Source organism: Ruditapes philippinarum, unplaced genomic scaffold (genome assembly GCF_026571515.1).
Source record: "Ruditapes philippinarum isolate M1 unplaced genomic scaffold, ASM2657151v2 ctg361_1_1_1_1, whole genome shotgun sequence".
NCBI classification, from domain to species: Eukaryota; Metazoa; Mollusca; class Bivalvia; order Venerida; family Veneridae; genus Ruditapes; species Ruditapes philippinarum.
The window spans coordinates 237,650-261,083 of NW_026864641.1; the positions used below are offsets into that span (position 1 = coordinate 237,650).

The following is a 23,434-nucleotide window of genomic DNA, read 5'->3' on the forward strand; positions in this document are numbered from 1 at the left end:
GGCTGCCCAAATCTATGCAAGAGTCGGCTAGGTATTCGTCCAAAATAGATTCATCCGGTGTTTACTCCAATAAAATTCAATAATGAAAGCACAGTGTTTTTTTTTATTTAGTTATGTACTCAACAAACTATTATAGCATCAATGTATTGCATGCGTTTGCTAAAATATAAATAACAATACGTCTGGCTCATTGAAGTTTATTTCACATTGTAAAATGTTCAATCACACACATGACATTACAATCTTAAAGAACAAAAAATATTTCTAATAAAAGAACTATTGAAAAAAAATATCATTCAGTATTGGTATGAAATTACTTGTGACGCAATTAAGACATACCATCAAAACAAACTCAAAACTGCAAAAATGTCAATTCAAATAGATCTAGAATTTGGCACGATAATAATACATAATGCATAGGCAACTCACACACAACAACCCCGAGTTTTCAGTAGTAAAATTCAATTTGATACTTTTATAGATATTGCCGCTAAGATAGTAAGTGAACTATTAAATGAAATATTGAAATATAAAATGACCCTTCCAGTGAGACTCAGAACCCTTAGCCCACTGAACCTTCATACTCTACCAATGCTACACATTCAGCCAAAGACCAACCGGCACATCTGAACCGTGCCATTTGATCTGGACATGCACTGTTCACTATTCAGTCAAAACTTTTTTTTGAAATAAAGTTTCCTTTAAAATTATGTTTTTTGTCCAGATAGAAAAATGAACGTGTCCATTTCAGATGATTAGCGGGGTAAGAGTAAAATAAAAACATGGCAAGAAATTTGGATCCTACTGCAAATATTTGAACATAATTGAATCACTTAAAGTGTATGTGTTCATTTGTGTATTTTTGTTGATTTATTAAGTTTTGAATTGTATTTAAAAGAACAACAAATTGTTGCGTAGATAATGTGTTTTGTATTGGCATTTATATTTCAACGCAGATCTTCATCGTCCGAATCGAGAAGGATCTTGTCTGAACCGAATTGTGACGTGGTTGGCGTTCCTGATTCTAGGAAATCTTGATACTGATATGGCGTGACGTCAGCTCGCTGTCGTGAAAATGATGGCAAAGGTCGAATATACTCCGATGTCATTTGAATTTCAGGTGCCTAAAATAGTAAAATTTATCTTATAATTCAATATGATACAGTAGTCAAACAAACAGCAAGCATATAGTGAAGAAATGCATTAATATCTGTTACAATTGAAATTAATAAGAAACTGCCTTGCTTAAAGTCTGTCCTCTGACGTCATTTATTATTTGATTGACATATCAAATGATTAAACTATAGTGTATGCTGATAAATATCTATAAAAACATATGCAATAAAAATATGGTAAAAAGTATCTACTGGTTGTCGATTATGTATAGGTGTAAGAGCTCTTGGTCGAATCTGCGGTGACTCATATTGTGATAATTGTGCAGGCGGTCGGCCCCTTCTTGAACCTCCATTCTTGCGGCGAGATCGTGGAGGTGTTGGCGTCACAGGGGCAGTTACTGTGAAATCAGGCATACTCCTGCCGTTTTCTTTTCCTGTAAACCGGGTAGATTCTGACAATACTGAAAATGCTCTTTCCGAAACAGGCTTTTCAATAGTATGGTCAAGTTCTGACCCAACTTCCGATGCACGGCCATTGGAAATGTATGTATGCTTTTTGTGAACTCTAAATGAAAATAAAGAAAACATGACAATGTCAATATGATAGAACGCAATAAATCTGAGAATGTATTCATGTGTGAAAAATGTATATGAATTAGTTAGCAAAACAAGACAATATTTTATAAGAAAATGAAGGGCTACATTATATGGTTTTGTTTCACATAAATGTTCTATTATAAATAAAGCACATGTATTTATAAACAGGTAACCAACTATTTTTTGCTCGCTTAATGTTGATGATAACATGGCAGTTAGTGAAACAGTCGTTCAGGATAAGATAGGAAAATAAACGTGATCGTACTAACCAATAAGTTAGCAAGTAATTACCTTTTTTAACTTAACAAGTATATACTTTCCATGAAATTAACAAATAAAAACTTTCATTTAACCAGTATATACTTTCTATTTAGTTAAAAAATATATGCTTTTGATAAAAAATAACCAGTACATATTTTCGTTTAAGTTAACCAGAACATACCTACCATTAAATTTACAAGTGAATGCCTTTTATTAAGTTAAAAAGTATATACGTTCGTCAAGTCAAAACGTACTCGTATGTACTTTCCATTAAGCTAAAATATTCACGTTCCATAAAGTTAACAAGTATTTGTATATACGCTCAATGAAGTACGTATACAAGTATAAAATCCATTAAGTTTAAATGTATATGTGTTAACTTTAAGTCAGCAAGTATTTACATTCAAGCAAATTACCAAAGTATAAAGTTAATATTCTAATAAGTTACAAGTATATATAAGTACATAAAACTATGTTCCATTAAGTTAATATGTATACATGTTCCTTTAAATAAACATGTACATACGTTCCATTAAGTTTCTCCATAAACACAGGAACCTGTATGGATATGTCATCACGGATGCTAACACTGTCATCGGGTGTTCTCGGCTCCGGATAAATTGGCATTTTGTCAATGGTTTTCTCTTTGTTCTCACGGAGATCCGACAAACGGTAATTAAGATATTTCATATTTGTTTCACCATACCTTTAAAGTCAAGAATGGTCTTACAATTTCATGGTAGGGTGTAAACGAGTATACTATAAATATTTAGTAGTATGAAAAATGCAATCTGTCAATATTTACGAAATATTGGACCTTTGAGAATTTGAAATTCACTGATAATGTTTGGTAATAAAATAATTGAAATATATTAAATATGGACAGACATACTGCTAACATGAGATTAAAAGAAACACTAACAAAATGCATGCGTAATGAATTGAATATGTTTGCATAAACAGTGTAACGATAAATTAGGAGAAAATGGTAATATTAATACGGATCACTCTGCATGATAGTATGTTACCTCACTATGATATGGTAAACAAAATCATTGACATCTTATCGGTTGTGTTTTTTAAAGTATCATAAAGTTAGGAGATGCGTAACATACTTTTCTTGATGACTCACAAAGTGATGTAATAACCAAAAGATGCGAAAAAAGAGGTTTAACAAATCAAATCAAATTGCTACTTTATAAATGACAAACCAATGGTCAGTTTGACATAAACAAATCAGACATTTATATAGTAATTCTAACTTACTTGTATACGTGTTTATACGGCGCTCCTGTTGGTGCAATTTTCTTTTCTTTTGCAAAGCACGGAACTTTAAAATATCAATATTTAAAACTAAAGTAAAATTCTAGGCTCATAACATATTTTGATATTTTGATAATGACAGGCCAACTTTTGTTTAAAGAATTAACTGTTGAAATTTACTTGATGAAATATTAAATGACGAAAAAAGAAAACACATGAGCACTTTCAGAGAACAAATGATGGGCCAATACATGCTACAAATTCTAATTTCAGACGAATCAATCCAAACAGCTCGACAACTTGAAAACGTGTAACTTATTTTGTCTGAATTGGATCAAACTATATCACAAATCAGTTTTTTTTCTCATAAAGATTCTTTTTTACTGTAACAAGATCTATGCAAGACAAGATAGAAATAATAATAAATTCTTGCAAATAAAAATGTATACTGAAGATAATTACCTGCTCAAATTCTAATTGCTTATATTTCAGAAAAAAAGGTAATTGAGAAAGGACAGTTCTTAATTCATAACCAGATAAATGTGTTATAAGACCATACAAAACTAAGTGAGATATACTGTATGTAAAACAAAGTTACTTACGTCGTTTTGTGAGACACAGGAACACACAAATGGCTATGATAAGAAGGGCGATGAGAACAGATATAACAATAGCTGCAATAACACCTGCTGATAAGCTACTGCCTTCCTTACTTTCACCAGTCGCTGTGACAAAAAGAACAACACAAGAATAAGACTCAATTAAATAGTTCATATGTAAAAGCTTAAGAATACATAGTTTATGCTTTTCGGATATGGTTGACATCCCCTCTTGTAAGTAAGACAAGTTTTTTTGTGCTTTAAATTAGTCATTCCCGCGAGCCTTTATGAACAAATCGCTCCTTGGGGGTAGTCCTGTGTTACTGGAACGTGTGGGGATTGCGTTCATTGAACGCTGCCCAACCATGATGGTCTTGTTTTTCAGATGTTTTCTAAAAAGGGGGATGTCAGTTGTATTTTTCAACCACATGTGTATACAGCAGTGTGTATTTTTATATCCGAATCCAAAATGACTATAGTTTTCAGAAGATAAGTCAAAGGAACTAATATAATTTGTAATAATAAAATAGGAAATACATGTACCTGGTAGAGTAGAAACAGTAGTTGTAGTCGTCAATGAAGCGAAAGCTGAAATATAGATTACAGTAAAAACATTTTATTCCAAAAGTTCATGTTATTCTGTTCTTTTTGTAATATCATTAAAATTCTACAGTCTTCAAAACATTATGATATATCATAGAAATAACAACACCAGGAACTTGTTGATTTGACGAGCACAACACTCTGATTGTCTTGAAAAAGACTTAGGTATGTCTGATTGTTATTAAATTGATCCTGTTGTAAACAGTATTAAACTTCAGGCAAACAACACTACAAATGTCTACATTATAATTATAAAGTATACATATAAAGTAATTCATATGGATGCTCTGAAACTTGACTGTCATGGTATTTTATCAATGCAGTTCTTGCCCTATATTCCCATTAAAATATAAACAATTTCAGATTAGGATAATGTCCTCTGTACGAGTATATCGGTCTTTTAGGGGATAAGCGATTAAATTTCCAATATAAAATCCTCCGAGGAAATAAACAGAACATAACTCAGTTATTATGATTGTGTGTCCCATAAATGCCGTAAGAGCTGTGCAACAACTGCCTCGACAAATCTATCTTTCAGTTAATAGAGCATTAGATACTCAGCCAAGCATTATTGGTGGGTTCTATACCAAACTGTGAAATTATTCCTGCATAGCATTACGTTGTTATGAGAAAGGCAGGGGATTTATTACAGATGGTAATGATATATATACCAAAGAGTGACTTTTACTCTCGTATAACATTACGTTGTTATGAGAAAAGAAAGAAATTCATTAGAGATGTTAGTAATAAAAGAAAATCATACATAAGCAGCTCCCGGATTCTACACTGCCTTCAGACAGTGTTGTATCTGTGATAGCACATGGTGTACAATATGATGATCCTATGACGTCATTAAATAGACCAACGGGACACGACTCGCATGCTCTGCTGGATGAGTTGTAAAACTTCCCAAAGAAACAAGAAGCTGCAAAAATGAATAAATGATTTACACAATTCAATAATAGGAATACACCAATTATAGTAAAACCACTAAAAAGCTACAAATCTTGACAATTTTCCTCAATTGAAACAAAACTTCTAAACAAGTGGCGTAAACACTACCGGAATATTTTGTAGATACTTTACTAAAGTTAAATTTATCATAACAGTATGTTTTTAATTTCTGGTGAATCTATGTGAAAAAAGTAGTTACTTTTCTTTCTCAAAAGATCAAAAGATAAAAAGAAAAAAGGATATGATTAAAACGACAGTAGCAATTTTGGCGTACAAATGGCGACATCAATAATTTAGTAAAACGTAAGTTCATCAATTAAATAATTATACTTATCTCAACGGCAATCACTTTCTAGTGTGCCTTTGTTTGTTTAGTATCACAACCGGAGTATAACATAAATTATGTAATATAAACTTACAATGACAATAGCCACTGTCTGGTGAACCTGTATTTGTTGTTGTATCACTACCGGAGCATGATGTACAGCTTGAAAGGATCGGAGTGCTCGCGCCGACTGTTCTGTATGTTCCTTTTGGACATCGAATACACCTTGAACTTGTACTATCATAGTAAGTTCCGCTACCACATTTTACTGAAACATCATGATAATTGTGACTTAAAGACCTACTTAAACGGTATAAAGCTATATTCCATGCTTTCTTTTATAAAATGCATAAACGTTTAAACTATTTAGTTTCTTTATTCTTATTGTCGACGAAAAGTGTTTTAACATAGAAAGTCTATGCTATTTAAACACATTAATATTACACTAAGCAGAATACAATGTTCCTGAACAAAACATTATATTGCCTGTTTAAGCATGGATCTGATCGATTTCATGCATGTGGCGTTTGCTCTTAATGAAAAATATTTCATTCCGGAATACTAGAATTATTCTTTTTCAAAATTCAAATAATAATTTTACTACAGGCAGCAAATATATAACTTATCTTAAAGAAAAATTAGGTCCTTCATGTATATTTACTTTAATACAAATAAATGCTGGTAAAGATTCTAAATATGCTTCTGTTTTCATTGTAACATTAATAAAATTATTTTATTTCTTGGTCATATGTAAAAAGCATGTAGTTTTTGATATTCAAGGCTACAGTAAGCGACTGTGGGAGGCACTGCATGTATTTGGAATAATGAAAATAATAGTAGATAAAAATATTTATAAAGCAAAATATGATAAAATGTACAAATCAAACCAATTTCATAAAACTCCACTGACTTGAAAAGTAAACATTTATGCTGCAATATACTTAGACTTTGTTAAAAACCAGAAAAAGGCAGTAAAATCATCATGGAAACAAATAAAAACAGTCAAAATGAAAATACTTTCTAATAGCAATGGCAAAACTTCAGTTTTGGTGTGACTAATTGTCTTACCACATTCTGTTTCTAAAAGGTGACTTCCAGGTGGGCATGTCATTGTTGATTCCACCACATATGATGATAGAACTGGTAATACATCCTTCAAACAAAATATGAACGTTTTGAACATAATCTATCTCAATTATTCAATACATTTTGTAAATAAAAATCAAACATTTATTATGTAGACAAAGTAATTAGTCTTTCAAGAAGATAACACCGTAAACAAATAATGTTACTTTATTGTTACTTAATATGAAACACCTAATTTAAAACCACTGATGTTATTTTTACGTAAAATAAACGGACTGAAGTTATGGTTGATATTCAATTAACTATGTGCAAGAAAATTAGAAACAGGTATTCAGAGGAGTAAGTGTTAAATATCTACAAACCGGCGCAAAGGAGAACATCATTTCATCTATTGCCGAAATCTTGAAAGCGCCTTCCAGTGATACCGTGTTCGTACCATCACTTACAGTAGCTCTAAAAACATATAAAGAACCATAGCTTATCATATACTTTATTTTTCTATCGCATTGAGATTATCATGAGATATTACACCAATTTTTGTGTAACAGCACGAAGACAAGAGGACACATTTAACGCATGCGCCTAAAGGGCATGAGAAATATTATTATCCGAGGGTTTCTGCAAATGTTAATGCAATATATAATGCTTATTCGGAAATTTTGCACATCGTCATGTGATTTTCGCGTAAAGAAATTGCATATTGAAATATGCAAAAATGGCTCGTGCTCAAGTGATTCTATTTGTAAATGCAGACTTTCTTTTCCGTCAATGTAGCCCTTCGTGCGATTTTATGCAAGATTAAAGGTAATTACAGTTGTACTTTTTTAAAACAAAATTACTGTTATAACATGATCTTGGTCTTGGAAATATTCATTATTTCTATAAAAATAAAAATTTCAAAACATTTAATAAAAAGTTTATCTTTTCCATGAATTTATCCACAATCGGGAAGTAAGGACAAACAGCACCCTAACATAAACTAAATATTTAACTATATACTTTTAATTGGCGTCTAGAAGGCACTTTATTAAAACGCAAAATAAGATTAATTGATTTCTCGAACACGGAAAGAAAAGTCTTTTCGTTGTTTTTTCAAATTTTGAAGATAAAAAAACAAACAATATTTTAAACAGGCGCATGTAAAAAATCATTGCTAAACAGTTAAATCTTTGCTTTAAATAGCAGCATAATATTTTGTTTCGGGAAATTTTATTATATTTACGTACAACGTTCATTTATTTTTAATAACAGAGACATTTAAATATGGTTCAACTCTTCCGAGAATCGACTATTAGATTATGAAAACAACATTATTTTACCGATAACTAAATTATAATAATATTTCAGATATCGCTTTATACTCTTACTGCATAATTACATTTTGTTTAATCGATTGTTTTTTTATTATTCTACAATTACACTTTTTGATAGATTAAGGTACTTACGGTGTGTTTGTAAAGGTGACATTCACTGACGCCTCCGAATTACTTATACAGTCTACAGATATTTCTACCGTATCACAATTATCATCGTTGCCTCCTTGATCCGTCTTGCACATACCAAGTCTCCAATGTGAATTCATCTCCACAATTCTTGACCTCAAGTTTGAAAGCAAAACAGCCTTCTGTAACTGGCAATTGACTAACGTATACTCAACGTGTACGATCAAATTATTCGAACCTTCCCATACAGCTTGAAATATCATAACACAAACAATTACAACAAATATACGAAGATTTTGTCAAAGTTTGGATTTAAGATTAATAATCTATACAAAAATCGTTCTACTGGGATTAATTTCTCAAACAATTTTAATACTTGATATTTATACCGTGAATTTGTTTCCAGAAATAGAAAAAGAACACTATTTAAATGTTATACTTGTCATTCAATATGTTGATTGCCTATTAATAATTGACCGTTAATACAAAATTGCAAAACAGCGTACCAAAATTGATTTGCCGCTAATTAAATTATCTTTACCAATCTATTAACTAATCTAATAACCATGCCATATTATGCAAAGACATACGAGCGCAAGATGGGTAAAAGAACACGCCAGTTTTGTCATTTCCGTCCCACATTCCGTATTTACTGCACGTGTAGTATTTCGTAATTTCTTGAGAAACCGAGTATCCGCTTTGTCTGCACGATATTTTGCATCTTCTACCTTCACCATAGCTTGCGTCTGCACAATCATGTAATAAGTCTGCTGGTATGCTAGGGTCATAACATTCTTTGTCTATGAATTGAAAGCAATCAAAAAAATAATAAACCTATTATGAGTGTTTGGATCAATGTTCATGTTTTACCTTCATAATGACATTAAACCAGACCAGGGAGCACATATAATGAGTGACACTGTCAGGTTTAAAACATCAAGTGACCTTTTTTATAAACACCTAAAATTCAAATACCATAGGAATAATCGGGTTAATGTTCTTGTCATAATTTATCCCGATAACTGTAAACCCAACTTTAGAAAATGATAAAAAATATAGATTAAATGTCATGAAGAAAACCGGAAGAGTGGCCAATTGGTAAGAACATAGGTCTGATACGATAAAGATCGCTGTCTGAGTGGGTTCAAATCCTGTGTGGGACGAGCTTATGTTTCCTTCAGCAAATATGTAAATGATAATTTTAATAAACTTATGTAGATATCTTCTGTACAAGTATTATGACATTTTATGTTTAAAATCAGAAATTCTTTATACAGCAAACAAGTAACAAACTTATCTTTAGGAAGAAGTGTAAAATTACAACACTAACTTGTTTTAAAGAGTCGGAACATGCATACTGCAGCATGTCTGTCGCTAGAATACTCCACTATACCTATACCGTGTACACCCCAGTCAATGTCTGTCTCTGTAAATATATTATATACATTAGTATTAGCGTGATATGTATGTTAATATTGTAATGCAAGAATGCATCATGTATTGATTTCATGCTTACCAAACCATCATTAAAATTTCAATTTCTGCGTTGAGGCTGGAAACCGATTATTTGGGTCAGTGTTCTGGATCCTTTATTATTTCCTTTTTGTCGCGAGTTCGAATCCCGCAACGGTTGGTATTTCATTTACATGCGTAACAGTTTTGAAATCTTCGTAAGATTATTTAAACAGTCTTATTGAATAAAAAAGTAAGAATTATTAATTTCATACCTATGAAATATAGTGTGAATAAACTTTTTAAAGGTCCCTTTCATCCCTTTGGTATATTTAGAAATCCCAGACTGTAGTTCTACCTTACTTAGCTATAACTATACAAACTGTGGGTAACAAAATCATCAATGTTGTGTTTTTATTATATTTTGACAACCGTTGGAACCGTCTTTTATTCAAAATTAGCCACGAACAAATAAAAATTGTCAAAGTGTAATTACCACCAGGAATAGCATTTGTTGTTCTGGTGTCTGAGTTTGTTTGTAGAAATGTTACAGAGGAGTCATCCCACAATGGTCTGCTAATCCTAGATGAATTGACTACATGTATATCACGTGGGCAACTTTGAACTTGAGGAAATGCCGATCCTAAATAAAAAAAAATAAAGTCATTATTAATTTATAAAAATGCAACGAAGTGATCTAAAATAATAATTTAATAATTTTCTTGTAAATATCGGAATATTTATTTGCATTTTCCTTTGCATCTCATTAAAGATTACACAATCATAGGTCGATTTGACTAAGGCTTTTAATTAAATCAAAACTTTTCAAATAAATGCATTCAAAATCAATTTTGAATAGAATACAGAGTAATAAATCATACATAGTGCTGACTGGAATATCGTAAACTTCTCAATCAGACTTCTTTTTTACAAAATACACAGTTGTCTTTTTACAAAATACTTTTAAGTATTGAAACATTTCTCTCTTCAGTAAAGCTATTAATTTGTATGATTGCTATTTGGTTCCTGGTCTCATTATTTATCTAGTTTAGGCACCAATTTATCGTAGGTATCGGCATGAAACAATACATTGTTTTCAAGGATTTCATATTAAAATTAAAAGGCTTTTTCTTTTGTTTGGTTTCAATTTATATCAACATTATTCAAAATCAAAATATAGCGGCTGTCTAGCTTAACCAGTGAATGAAGACCTCAGTTGTCGTTCTGTATATTAATTCAAGTACAAGCGGGCATCTGAATAGAACCACAGAAATTGGTAAAAGTTCCATAACTATTTATATACACATTTATCGAGTGAATGAATCATCACTACTCGCTGATAACTAATTGTCACAAATATTGGTAAGCGTCGGTATTTATCAGAAGTAAAGAGATCATTCACAACTTTTTTTTAAGTAATGCTACATATAATGAAAACGCGTGCAGAATAGAAAATGAATACAAAGACATGATATACCTTGGAACGCTCTGTCTGGACAGCTGGTATGTGATGTACAAATTTGATGAAATAGTTGACTGTTGTAATCTACAGAATGCAATATCTTCAATAATTCCTAGAAAAAAAAACATTATACACGATCAACTATCATATTGAACAAAGTATATTAGTTATACTGATATAAGTAATGTACGAGAGAGTGTCCTACTATTTTGAATATTGTGCAGAAATGTTAATGTATATATAAATATACATGCATATATGCAATATTTATGCCCTCCCTTCAAAGAAGTGGGGGTACATTGTGTATATTGCTTTGCATTTTTTTAATCAAACTTTTCCTAGTTTGGTTTTACGTCCCACCAACACAAGATCCGTAGAGGTCATATGGCGACTTTTCAGCTTAACTGGTGGAGGAAGACCCAATATGCAAAGGTATTGTGTAACATTTTAATTATATGAAATAATAATGATCATTATACCAACCATATTTATAAGTCAAAAGTGTTATAAACTTATTTATGTCGTATCATACAAAAAAAATTCTGTCTGCCATAGCTAGTATCTTTTTACATTCAGGTTCGTATAAATAGAAACACAGCCAGCCATAATGTTACTAAAAATAAAATTACATTCTTTTACAATAAGTATAAGCATAATCTATAATTCTAGTTAATAAACAAAGAATACCTGCGGTAAAACTGATATTGCACCGGATATAGGCTTATTGTCAAATAAATCTGCGATTGCCTCATCCTCTAGCTTTTCATTATACAACTTCAATTTGCTGATACGTCCAATAAAAGAATTCGAGGTTGACGATTCACTTCCAAGTAAAACATAACCCCTACAAATAATTGTATGTTGTGTAAATTCTACATTATGTTTCTAAACTCTAGCTTTTTTAAATGTATGCATCTAAATATTTTCATTTCCAGTAATGTAATACTGTTGCAAACGATATCATAAAATAGCTACAAAACAGCTACATCCCATTCGTGCATTATTTCTGAGACGACTATGCAGCTCGGTGAAACATTGTACCAACGACCTGCACATAGATAGTTTCCTTACACGATACCATGCATTTCTAAAAGACAGATATTTGTGTAGTATAAGAACGCTTTGCACAACGCATTTCCGAGTTATGCATACGTAAAGTCTACATGTACACATGTATACTACATAGAAATGTTACCATTCATTATTTAAAAGCTTTGCTTCGGACAAAATGCTATATAAATAATATATTTGATAAAAACCCGTTAGAACGTCAGTCACAAAACTTATTTCTAGATGATATTTTTATCATTCTATCAAGAACTATTGTCCTACCAATCCGTCAGAGACTGTCCTACAGCAAAAAAATCTTCCAGTTGATATACACCATTCAAATATAGAGTTAGATAGCCATTATCGCCATTCCATGATACAGCCACGTGGTGCCACAAACCGTCTTCTATGTCGTTATTTTCTATCGGAAGTTCAATAGACGATTGTCCACGTGACATGTCGAATCTTACACTTTTACCATTCACTCGAACTCGGTATGTCCACTCATTTATTGAATCTCCGCTAGGATAGTTTGGAATAAATATACAATAAAGCTGAACTTTGTGAACTAAATTGTATAGCATTAACAATTTAACACGAAGAATTAAATGTCAATTTATCTGAAATCGAATTTCAAGATCAATTCATATTTTTCAATCGAACTAAATAAAACCAGAAAATAATAAGCAATCAAGCAAAAATCAGAGATCGTCAAAATGATATTGATAAAATACTTATTCTAAGTTTTGAATATCAATTTACGATAGCTAATAATTATAATATGACAAAAAGAATAGATTATGAACGCTTTGTTTGAAAATAAAAGTTTATTAGAGCATACCTCTTTTGGACACCAAATATGGTTACCATAGCATCTGGATCATTCAACACAGTAAGTCTTACCCAAAACGCTACTGTAAATGCTGACGCAGTAAACGAAAAACTAGCTGGGATTTTATCTTCATGGCAACCGCCAGGTGGCAGCACTATGTAGTCAAAATCGTCGGAAGAATCTTAAAATTTCACATATATATATTTAAAGCAGCATGCCTCCAAGTCATGCAAGTTTTCAAGAAATATTTTTTTAAATATATTAAGAAGTAAATTATTGTCAAGTAAACAAAGGAAGTAGCTTACACATTGAAAACGACATTTAAAATCTAGGAAAATTACAGAAGATAGGTCAGAACGTATATAAATAGACCTTACTGCGTTGGTGACAGTGATGCAGTAGAAATATGGTGACAAATACTGCAAAAGTATTTTATGCCCTTTTTATGTTTCACATTTTCATAATTTAATATAAACACAATTCAAGACGTACATACTCGTGTACTATTTAGTAAGCAAAGGAGTTTTCTGATTTCTGATGGTCAAAACAATGGCTAGTAAGTTTTCTTCAAAATTGTAGAATTTTCACTGGCTGAGAAATACAAATATTGAATTACCTTTTTGGCAGTTTTCGCCGACTTTATCGTCAAGACAAACACATTTGGCACTATTTATGCCATCCTGGCACACAGAATTTTGAGGACAAGTTATAGTCAGGCACTCGTCTATGTTAATGCTGCAGTCATTACCCCTAAAACCTAAAAAATAAATGCAAAACTATTGATTCTATATAGATGAAAATAAATTTTAAAAATCCTGAATTTAGCATTTTTACAAACAGAAAAATATGAATCAAGAACAATTAAAGCACCACGCCTCCAGATTAATGCTTATTTTTGTAAAAAAAATGAAAACATACTTAAAAAGTATAATGCTGTGAACATAACAAGGAAAGTAATTAACACATTGCAAACGAAACTTACAATCCACATAAAATACCGAAAAGAGGTCAAATTATGCAAAATAAGCGCTTACTGCGTTAGTAACGCAGTAGAAATATGGTTATAAATTCTGCAAAATCAGTCATTTAAAGCACATAAAATGTACATTATTACTTGAATCTTGAATGTTTCTAATGTTCTTAAAATCTTAAAACGTTTTTCTTAAGTTTATTTTTCTTGAACTATTTTGGTTCATCTGGAGGCATGCAGCTTTAATGGTTACCGCCGTTTAAACACATATGAAGATGTTTTGAATAGCCGGTGCTAGGGGCTGTTCACGGTGCTAAGGAGTGTTCACGGTACAAGTGCATTGCATTGAGTACTGCTGTGCATAAGGAGGCTAAAGGAAACCAGATTTGCAGCATTTTTTTTTTTTTATTTTTCTGCATTTGGCCGATCTTTATTTTTTCATTTTTTACTTAATCTATATTTTAACATTTGTTTAGCTATCTGAAATTCCTGACTGGGACACGAGGATAATCTCCGGAACTTAAATTCATTGTGACATGTTTGAAAAAATTAAACCGTGATTAAAAAAAAACAATTCAATTATAGATTTATATAATCTTGCTCTTGACACCATCAACTTACTTTTTTTAAAAACATGACTCACTGATAAAAGTGTTAACAAAAAGAATATTTAAAATATAATTATTTCCTACAATGATTTTATTTCTGTTAAAATTTTTTTACTTGATGCTGCATTATTGTTAGATTTTATAAACATTAATTTATTGTTTTATGTGAGACAGATACCCATTTACCTCCCAGGTTTATGCATGGCATAATGCATATAATGGTAATTTTTGTCCCCAAAATTCATGTTGATTTTTATGAACATTTCGAAAATGTATTGAAAAGTAAAATACTGTGAACTGACCAAAGATTGTATTTTACACATACAAAAAAAAGTGGTTAAAATTTGCAAAAATAGCCTTTTATTGCGTTAGTCTGTAGAAATAAGGTTATAAATACTGCAAAATCGGTCGTAATTCGAACAACTTTTCGTAAAATCTTAGTACATTTTTCTCGGGAAAAAACAAGAATAAAGATCAACAAGGCAAAGGCAATGTTAACAGGGCGCACCACCTCTCCCCCCCCCCGCCACACCCAAGTAGGGCGCCCAGAAGGCACCAAACCAAAACCGGAAGTGGACAAAAGTTTGATTTTCTTGAAATATTTTGCCTCGTATGAAGGCATGCAGCTTTTTAAAAATATATCACTGTGACTTATTAAACCAATCAAAAGTAAAAGAATTTCTACCTGGTATACATGTACAATTGACACCAGTGTTAGTTATGCTACATGTACCATTGTTTTTACATGTATCATCGGCACAGTACCATAGTAGAGTCTCACAACTGGCACCAGTGTAGGCTACAATAAAAGAATAATAAAGCACAATATAATAAAATACCATACGCATAATAAAAGTTATGAAATTAGGCTACACAATTTTTAAGAGAGCTTTGTTTCAAATATAACATGAAAAATTAAAATATTTTTAAAACATCTGTTTCATAAATTAAATTTAACATTCAAATGTCAGTCAATAACAGGGAGAACAAATTTTATTCTAATATTTTCATTATAATCAGCATTGCTAGTCCGACCTTCTTAGGTACGATGTTTGTTTTCCATTTTATTCTTTAACATTTCATCTTTTAATGCCACTGGCGATATCAACTTGCTTATATATTATACTATTAATTTAATCTACCTACTGCTAGCTGTTTAATATACAAGAATATATATTGAAATTTCCTAAACTTTACACTAGGAAATTCTACATTAAAAGCGTGACAAGTGCATTAAGACGATTCACCTGCAAAATCCGAGCGATTAGCTAGCCACCATGCAGACAATCTGTGTAATCTGACCTTACTCTATATTGTTGGTAGCTCATTCTTTTAATTTTGATATTGAAATCCTTTAAACTTTTGATACACTGTCCAAAGTTTTAAAGCAATGCAAATCCGTTGCACAACAATTTACTCATATTTACTAATACTTACCTTGATCACAATTACAATTCACACCATCCGGTGTGTCGTCACATCCGTTACCGTCACCAACACAAGGTTTACTTATCTCACATAGATCATAGCGTTCTTCACAGCGCGTTCCAGTGTATCCATGCGCACAACTGAGGTAATAAAACACAGGATTTTAAACAAAATAAACTTTAAAAGAACCGTTGAAAGATTAAAAAAAATCAATAAATTTTAAATATCCGGATATTAGGACAAATGAATGTTGTTCACCTATATATGTCATAACTGATATGTTAGTTATGCTGTTGATTTAGTTTTTCGTCCTGATACTTTTGAAATTAACAAAATATAAAAAAAAATAACACTGTTTAAACAAAAACTTTTGGTTGCAAATACAGATCATTTACAGTAAAAACACTTGTCTAGTATGCTGCTGAAGATAATCCGTGTATATACATGAAAAAAGAAAACCTATATAGCAATCAGGCAATGTTAATATTTAAATCATGATGTCATGATATTGTATCAAGTAAACTATTAAGCCATCAGCATTTAAAATAAAAATCGTTCATTTTCATTATTGTTGCAGAGTAAAACTGACATTTTGTTGCTGTCGTTGAAATTAGCATATTTCAATTTATACATTTGATTTGGGTTTTAAAGCTCAAAAAACTACTACTTTATAAACAGTAAATTTAAGTAAAAAGCAACATTTATTCCTAATTAAATGGCAAGTGATGTCCATTTCGTATTAGAAAACTACTGCACTAATTCAATTGACCATACGATATCAATATCTTGTACTCGACCTCCAATGCTAAAATTACCGATTCGATACACTTGTCTCGATGTATATTTTTCTATTAATTTAGTATTCAGCACTTTTAGCAATTCCGTTCACTAATTAACGACAAATCTTCATACTTGCAGACGTATCCCGTGCTTGTACTGATACATTGTCCTCCATCTTTACATTCTTGTCCTGTGATACAGTTATTTTTTATCGTTTCACAAAATTCTCCGTCAATAATCGAACACGTCTTTCGTAGTCCTGGTCTGACTGGTTTGTCACTAAACCCCCATGTTGGCCGGGGTATTAACGGGGGGTTTTCACCTATAAATAAAAAGATTTTGATTTAAGATTTAAAATCGGATCCCCAAGTTTTTCCAAGTAAAAAATTTTTTTTAAAAAAAAAGAAATAATTTAATAAAACATCAATACTTAGACTACCCAGAAGTGAAAACAGTAAAGGTAATGCAGCCCAGCATCTTAGATTTAAAAAAAAACAACTCGTTCTTAAGGTATTGCATATCTTTTTAAAGACAAAATGAAGATTAAAGTAATGTATCTTTTAAGATATGTGGAAAAAACGATACTAGAAAATATAGAGCAAATAATGAAAATCACTTATATGATTATTTACCTCACAGTTCGTTCCTTGGAAGCCATCTTTGCAGTAGCATGTATAACCATCTAGTGTGTCAGTACAGGAATCAGTATTAGCAGATAAACATGAGGAACAGCCGTTCAAATTGTCGTCACACGTCTTACCTGTTCAATTATATAACCTTATTTTAATATACAAACCTTTGTGAATAGTATACCATTTTTGTGAATATGTTTAAATATGTTTGTGAATATCATAATATATTTTTGAATATTATTTAACTTTATTGAATAGTATGCAACCATTGTACGTGCATTGCATATACTTTGTGAATGCTGTAAAACACGTGTAACTATTGTAAAACCTCTATTAATCTTGTAAAACTTTTGTAAATATTATTTGTATCATAGTTTGGGGACCTTTCTGTTGAAAAAGTGTAAGAGTTTAATCGTATACATATACATGCACAGTGCGGTAACTGGAGTGCAGGTATCAGTTACCCGCACTCCAGATAATGCCCGTTGATTGGTTCATTTTTGCTGGGGTTTACTTATTGTGACGGCAGAAAAAGAGAAAGGGGCAGAAATATCATATTCAAATGCTTGTTCATTGGTTCATTTTTTCTGGGGTTTCGTATTATGACAACAGGGAACGTGCTGTCATGTTTGACTATGATACAAAAGAGAAAGAACACCAAAACACTCGGCAATCTGATTCATACTCGGGGGCTATGCCCCCTCGTACAAATCAGATAGCCTCGTGTTTCGGTGCTCTTTCTATTACTAAACCTTCGTGAGCGTCCTAAAACATGTGTAGCTGCTTGTATTGTGAATGTTGAAAAGATATGTAAATATTGTAACTTAGATTTTGTGAATATTGTTAAACCTTATCTGAATTAAGTTAAACATTTTGAAATACATAATTGTAGTAAACCCGCTTAATAATATTGCAAAAGTTTGCACATGTTGTTAAACCTTTGTTCATGTTGTTAAGAACCTTTGAAAATAGATAAAACCTTGAAAGATATTGTAAAACTTTCTAAATGTTGTAAATAAGTTTACGATTGTTGTAATACTTTTTTAAAATGTTGATCAACATTGATTTTATGAAAATTGTAAAACTTGTGTAAATGTAGAGCCTGTGTGAACATTGCATACAATATAATGAACGCTTGTCGCAATAATGACTTGCATGTTACACCTTAACAAAGACATACCAGCATACAACTGGAAGGGAAATAACAACAATATTCGTTTTCTCTTAAACAATAATTATTATTATGATAAAAGATGACAGACACTTTCGGTATGATTTGAATGAGCATAAATAATGATAAACAGTATAAATATTATTTTGAATATACCTCCAGAACCAGCTTTTGTGCACGTGCACGAGAAATCATTTACACTATCGCTACACGTGGCGTTGTTCTTGCACGGGTGATAAGCACAATCGTCAATGTTGAGTTGACACGTGTTACCACCATATCCCACGTTACAATGGCAGGTGAGATGGTATCCCCCGTCGTATGTTATACACTGTCCGTCTGTACCACAGTCATAATTCTCACAATACTTCGTGTTTACTCTACATACCTTGAACGAATCGTCTGCGGGTAAAACGAAAATTATATATTTTGATATATTCTAATAAACAATATCAACAGTTACTGTCAGAAAGTCAATTCCAATATACCTAAAATAAGATCTTTACATTGAATTACAATGACCTTAAAAAGTCCACATTTATCTTAAATGTTAATTTAAGTTTTCACCGGCCTAATGCAAGGTTATTAAACATGTTTGTTTGTTTTTTGTTGTTGTTTTTTTTGGCTGTTGTTATTTTTTTCAATGAAAGCAATTAAAGTCCTTTCATTTGTACAATAATATATCATTATATTATTTTATATCATATACAGAATCACTTCTTCATCTATAAAATTTGTATAAGATTCCATTTGTTGATGTTGTTATTTCATTTTATATACTTCTGATTCATATTAAACATAATTGATTTCAAAGTGCCGTACAACTTTTGTGTTTGGTTACATCGTATGGCTGTTTCATGCAGAAAAATAAAAGAAGTTGCTTGTAGCAACAGGGAAAAAAAAGAAAATGACAAAAAAACATGAATATTATGAATATCAAAGAGTAGAATGGGTTTTTGTATTCATAGAATAAAATATGATATAAAATTGATTACTAACCAAAATACCAGCCTTCGTTACAAAGACAATATCTAGTGTTGGTGATGTAATTATCAATACAACCACGGCCAGCGGAGCATGCCACCTGGGAGCATGTATCCGCTCTATTCCTCTGCTCACAATATGTTCCTTTAAAACCAGTTAGACACACGCACGTGAATGAATTATCACCATCAATACAGGCGGCACCGTTTGAACATGGGTTCGGGTCACATTCATCTACAAATAGGGACATAAATTCGGAATAAAACATGTTACCACGTTAAAGATTGCATTGAACTGCACGATTAATATATGAAAAGGATACTTCAGTCTTTTATGAAAGTCTTGGTTGAAATATATTTATTTAAATTCGACTGCGAAACAAAAGTTCTTGCAACTAATATAAGTCATTTTCGAGCCCGCTTCCTTGAATCAACCAGTACCGGTGCCATATGAAAAAACATGGTCGTGATCGATGAGGGTTAGAATCCATGATCCCTAAGTTGAGAGGAAGGCACCTTAACCACTAGGCTACTGATTAGATACTAAACATTGCCAATTGAAGTAAGTCGAGATGTAATGGAACATTATTATAACAAAAACTTACCTAAGTTGTATTCACAGTTCACACCTGAGAATCCATCCGGGCAGTTACACACCCTATTGTAGGACCCTTGTGTGATACAGATGCCGCTGTTATTGCACGGGAATCGTAAGCACGGGTCTTGTGGAAACTGGCAGCTAGAAAAATAAATTGATTTTTCATACACTTTGCATGAATACAATATCTTTATTTCAGCTTAAGTCAAACTGTTTTTTTGTCCCGGTATGTCTTCATTTGTGTTCATGCTACTTTGGAAGTTTACACACAACAAATATTATAATAATTGTGTTTTATCTTAAACTCCAAGTAATGTACTATGGCCAAAATGTTACTTGAACATGGCAGTAACTTAAACCCTTACTGAACATTGGTGTGCAACTAACGTGAAGAGGCCAACATGAGAAGGGCGGGAACTGACCATTAAAATTATTGGTGATGCATTGGGAAAGTTAGGTACTACTCAAGTAAAGGAAAATGTTTGCTTCCCACTTTACTACGTTTTCAAAAGTTCTATAAAAACTGATTTTGTGATAGATAATATAATATGTCTTTCATTAAGATCATCTAATCCTTAACCTGCTAGAACCAAACTGGATTTTTGTGAACAGTATAGAGCTAAGCCAGACTGCATATCAATGCAGTCTGACCAGGCCTTACAACGTTAATAAACTGATAATGGACGATTTCTGTAATAGAAGCTTGACAAATTCATGATTGAAACTCGACAGGTTAATGAGCATTATTATAATACATTATGAACATACATTTGGCATAAAAGTTAGAGCCAAGTTAAAGTTTTGCAGCCCAGCTTAAACTATAGCTGCTCCTATATTTCGTATTCATAAAATATGATCGAGTCTTACCTGCTGCCGAAATAACCCGAATGTGAAGAGCATGCGCATAGAGAACTTCCTTTCTGGTCAATGCAGGTTCCGTTATTAATACAGCTGGTACTTGTGCAATGATCTATATCTATTTGACAATTTTTACCCGAGAATGGAGCTGTAACAAATTACATAAACCTGCGTAGTGATACTTTCACTAATATTGCTTCATGCAATGATAATATAGGGTAGTTTATCTTTTTTATGCTGTAAACTGCTGGGACGGCAGCCTGCACTTCCATGCAGGTTGAACAGTCTCTTTACTGTTGATAACTCATTTTTTGTATTTTGTTACAATTAAACGCCTAAAAAATAGATGGGTTATTTAAAGTTCAAAGCAGACCAATCCATTACACTAAATTAAAAAGTTTAGATTTTATATTTGTTTCATACCCTTAAAAGAAACTTCATCAATTAAAATTTACATGTATTGACCTTTATTGATAAAAAATAACATAACGTGAGAAACTAAAAGTAAGGTCAATAATACTTTCGGCAAAAAGAAGAAGATAAAACTACTTGAATAGTTTGTTATCAACTTGCAGATGACTATTTGAATTACATTACGGTTGGAAAATATGCCTATATCTACGAAATATATGCCAAATAAATCAATGTTTTCATCTTTTTTTAATCGTTTTATATGAAGTTTGTTACACAGAACAAGTACAAGAATATAAGTTACCTGGACAAGTACAGTTGTAATCTGTCAGGCTAAACGGTGTACATTGACCGCCATTTAAACATGGACCCACATCACATGATGTCACCGGTGAATCACAGTTTCTACCAGTGAAGCCTATTTTATATTAATAAATGTTAGATAGATATATTGTACCAATGAAGCAATGAATAATCGGCATATTTTACTCTGTTTATGTTTTCAGGTCTTTTAAGGTTATTTTTGATAGTCGATGTTTTTTTTTCTTCAAACCACTCGCCCCTCACCGCCTGTCAGGGAGGAAAACTATTCAATTAGATTATGGAACGTCGGGGTATTACTCAGGTTTCGGTTCGTGCCTGAAATAATGCAGAGTGGCACTATATGTCTTCCTCAACCAGTTAAGCTTGGAAGTCGCCATATGACCAATACTGCGTTGGTGCAATGTAAAACCTAACCAAAAAGGTACATTTTATACAGTCAAGACAATTTTATATCTCGTAATAATGCTTCAAAATACTCAATTTTCTTGTTGATGTATTTTATTCTTAAAATAAATAATGACCTTTTTTGCAATTGTTAGAGAGGTCAGAAAACAAATTACCTGCGGCACAGTCGCACGAGTATTCATGCCTGACCACCATGCACGTGCCACTGTTAAGACATGGATTTGTTCCACAATGTATAGAGACTGAAAAAATAATCATTGCTTAAAATAGTTGTCAAGTGTGTAAAAATAGGTTATAAATTACATTTAGTATGTTAATAAACGATTTTATTTAGCTGTTAAATTCTGCTTAAGACTATGCAAGGGTGCGTGAACAGTAGCTTGCAATTACCACTACCGTCCATAAACAGGCACACTGCAGCATTTTAAATTTTGCCGTGTTAGGATTTCTTTAAGGATTCTGTTTTTTTCTTTTTTGAAAAATATTGCAGCTCACTAACTTATCTTGATATAAATAATTGCCAAATATCATGTACAATTACTTGATGTAATTCCGGAAGCAGGAATAATTATTAAACGATATTCAACACTAGGCTATTTAATATCAATGCCGAAAATCGCCTTACACATAAATTAATATAATATAGGACTATAATATAACTCCATATACAAATTTTACAAAAGAAACAATCGTAAAATGCCTTAAAACTACTTTTATTGGTTATTGGCATATGATATATCCATTCATTCAATCAAGCAGTAAGATCAATGAAAATATAAACTTACACCCATCCAGACAGTCCACAGGAGCTGTTAGACCCATGCCCTTAATGTTATAAGGTTTGAATTACACTCGGTACAGGATTTCGCCCGGGATACCGCTGATAAAAATGCTTAGGACATGAGGTAAGGGGGTTCGAGACCATCGTAGGAAAAACTGTCCTGGTTTACATGGGCTGGTAATAAAAAACTGGCATCATTATATTCGTACAATAGGTTACTTCAATAATTTAAAACGTGTATTCTATTCTTTATTCTATTCATATTTAAAACAAAAGCAGTTATGATAGCATATATCCAAACTCAAATCAAAAACATGCTATGAAAAACTAGTCTTTCAGAATTTTAATTATATTTGTCTTTATTTTTTGAAAATTAAATAAATAACATGTGTATTGTATAATTCCTAGTTTTTTGAAAAATATTTCGTCTGTCACGAATATGCA

The 23,434-nt window shown here is 31.8% G+C and overlaps 1 protein-coding gene across 1 annotated transcript; it reads right to left on the reverse strand.

The window, feature by feature from the left end:
- Positions 1 to 181: 181 nt before the first annotated feature.
- On the reverse strand, positions 182 to 23,106 carry LOC132726360 (uncharacterized). Its single transcript, XM_060711672.1, has 30 exons — positions 22,995 to 23,106; positions 22,365 to 22,451; positions 21,785 to 21,898; positions 21,079 to 21,217; positions 20,219 to 20,352; positions 19,630 to 19,848; positions 18,787 to 19,032; positions 17,444 to 17,587; positions 16,960 to 17,149; positions 16,057 to 16,187; positions 15,305 to 15,418; positions 13,658 to 13,798; positions 13,051 to 13,222; positions 12,492 to 12,731; positions 11,847 to 12,003; positions 11,175 to 11,271; positions 10,194 to 10,340; positions 9,576 to 9,671; positions 8,836 to 9,045; positions 8,249 to 8,495; positions 7,166 to 7,256; positions 6,786 to 6,870; positions 5,812 to 5,985; positions 5,202 to 5,363; positions 4,379 to 4,423; positions 3,839 to 3,961; positions 3,240 to 3,303; positions 2,500 to 2,679; positions 1,368 to 1,680; positions 182 to 1,124 (listed from the first exon to the last, which is right to left on the reverse strand). Exons 1-30 carry the CDS (start codon positions 23,029 to 23,031, stop codon positions 948 to 950), a joined length of 4,476 nt encoding a protein of 1,491 aa, XP_060567655.1. The 5' UTR covers positions 23,032 to 23,106; the 3' UTR covers positions 182 to 947.
- Positions 23,107 to 23,434: the final 328 nt, after the last annotated feature.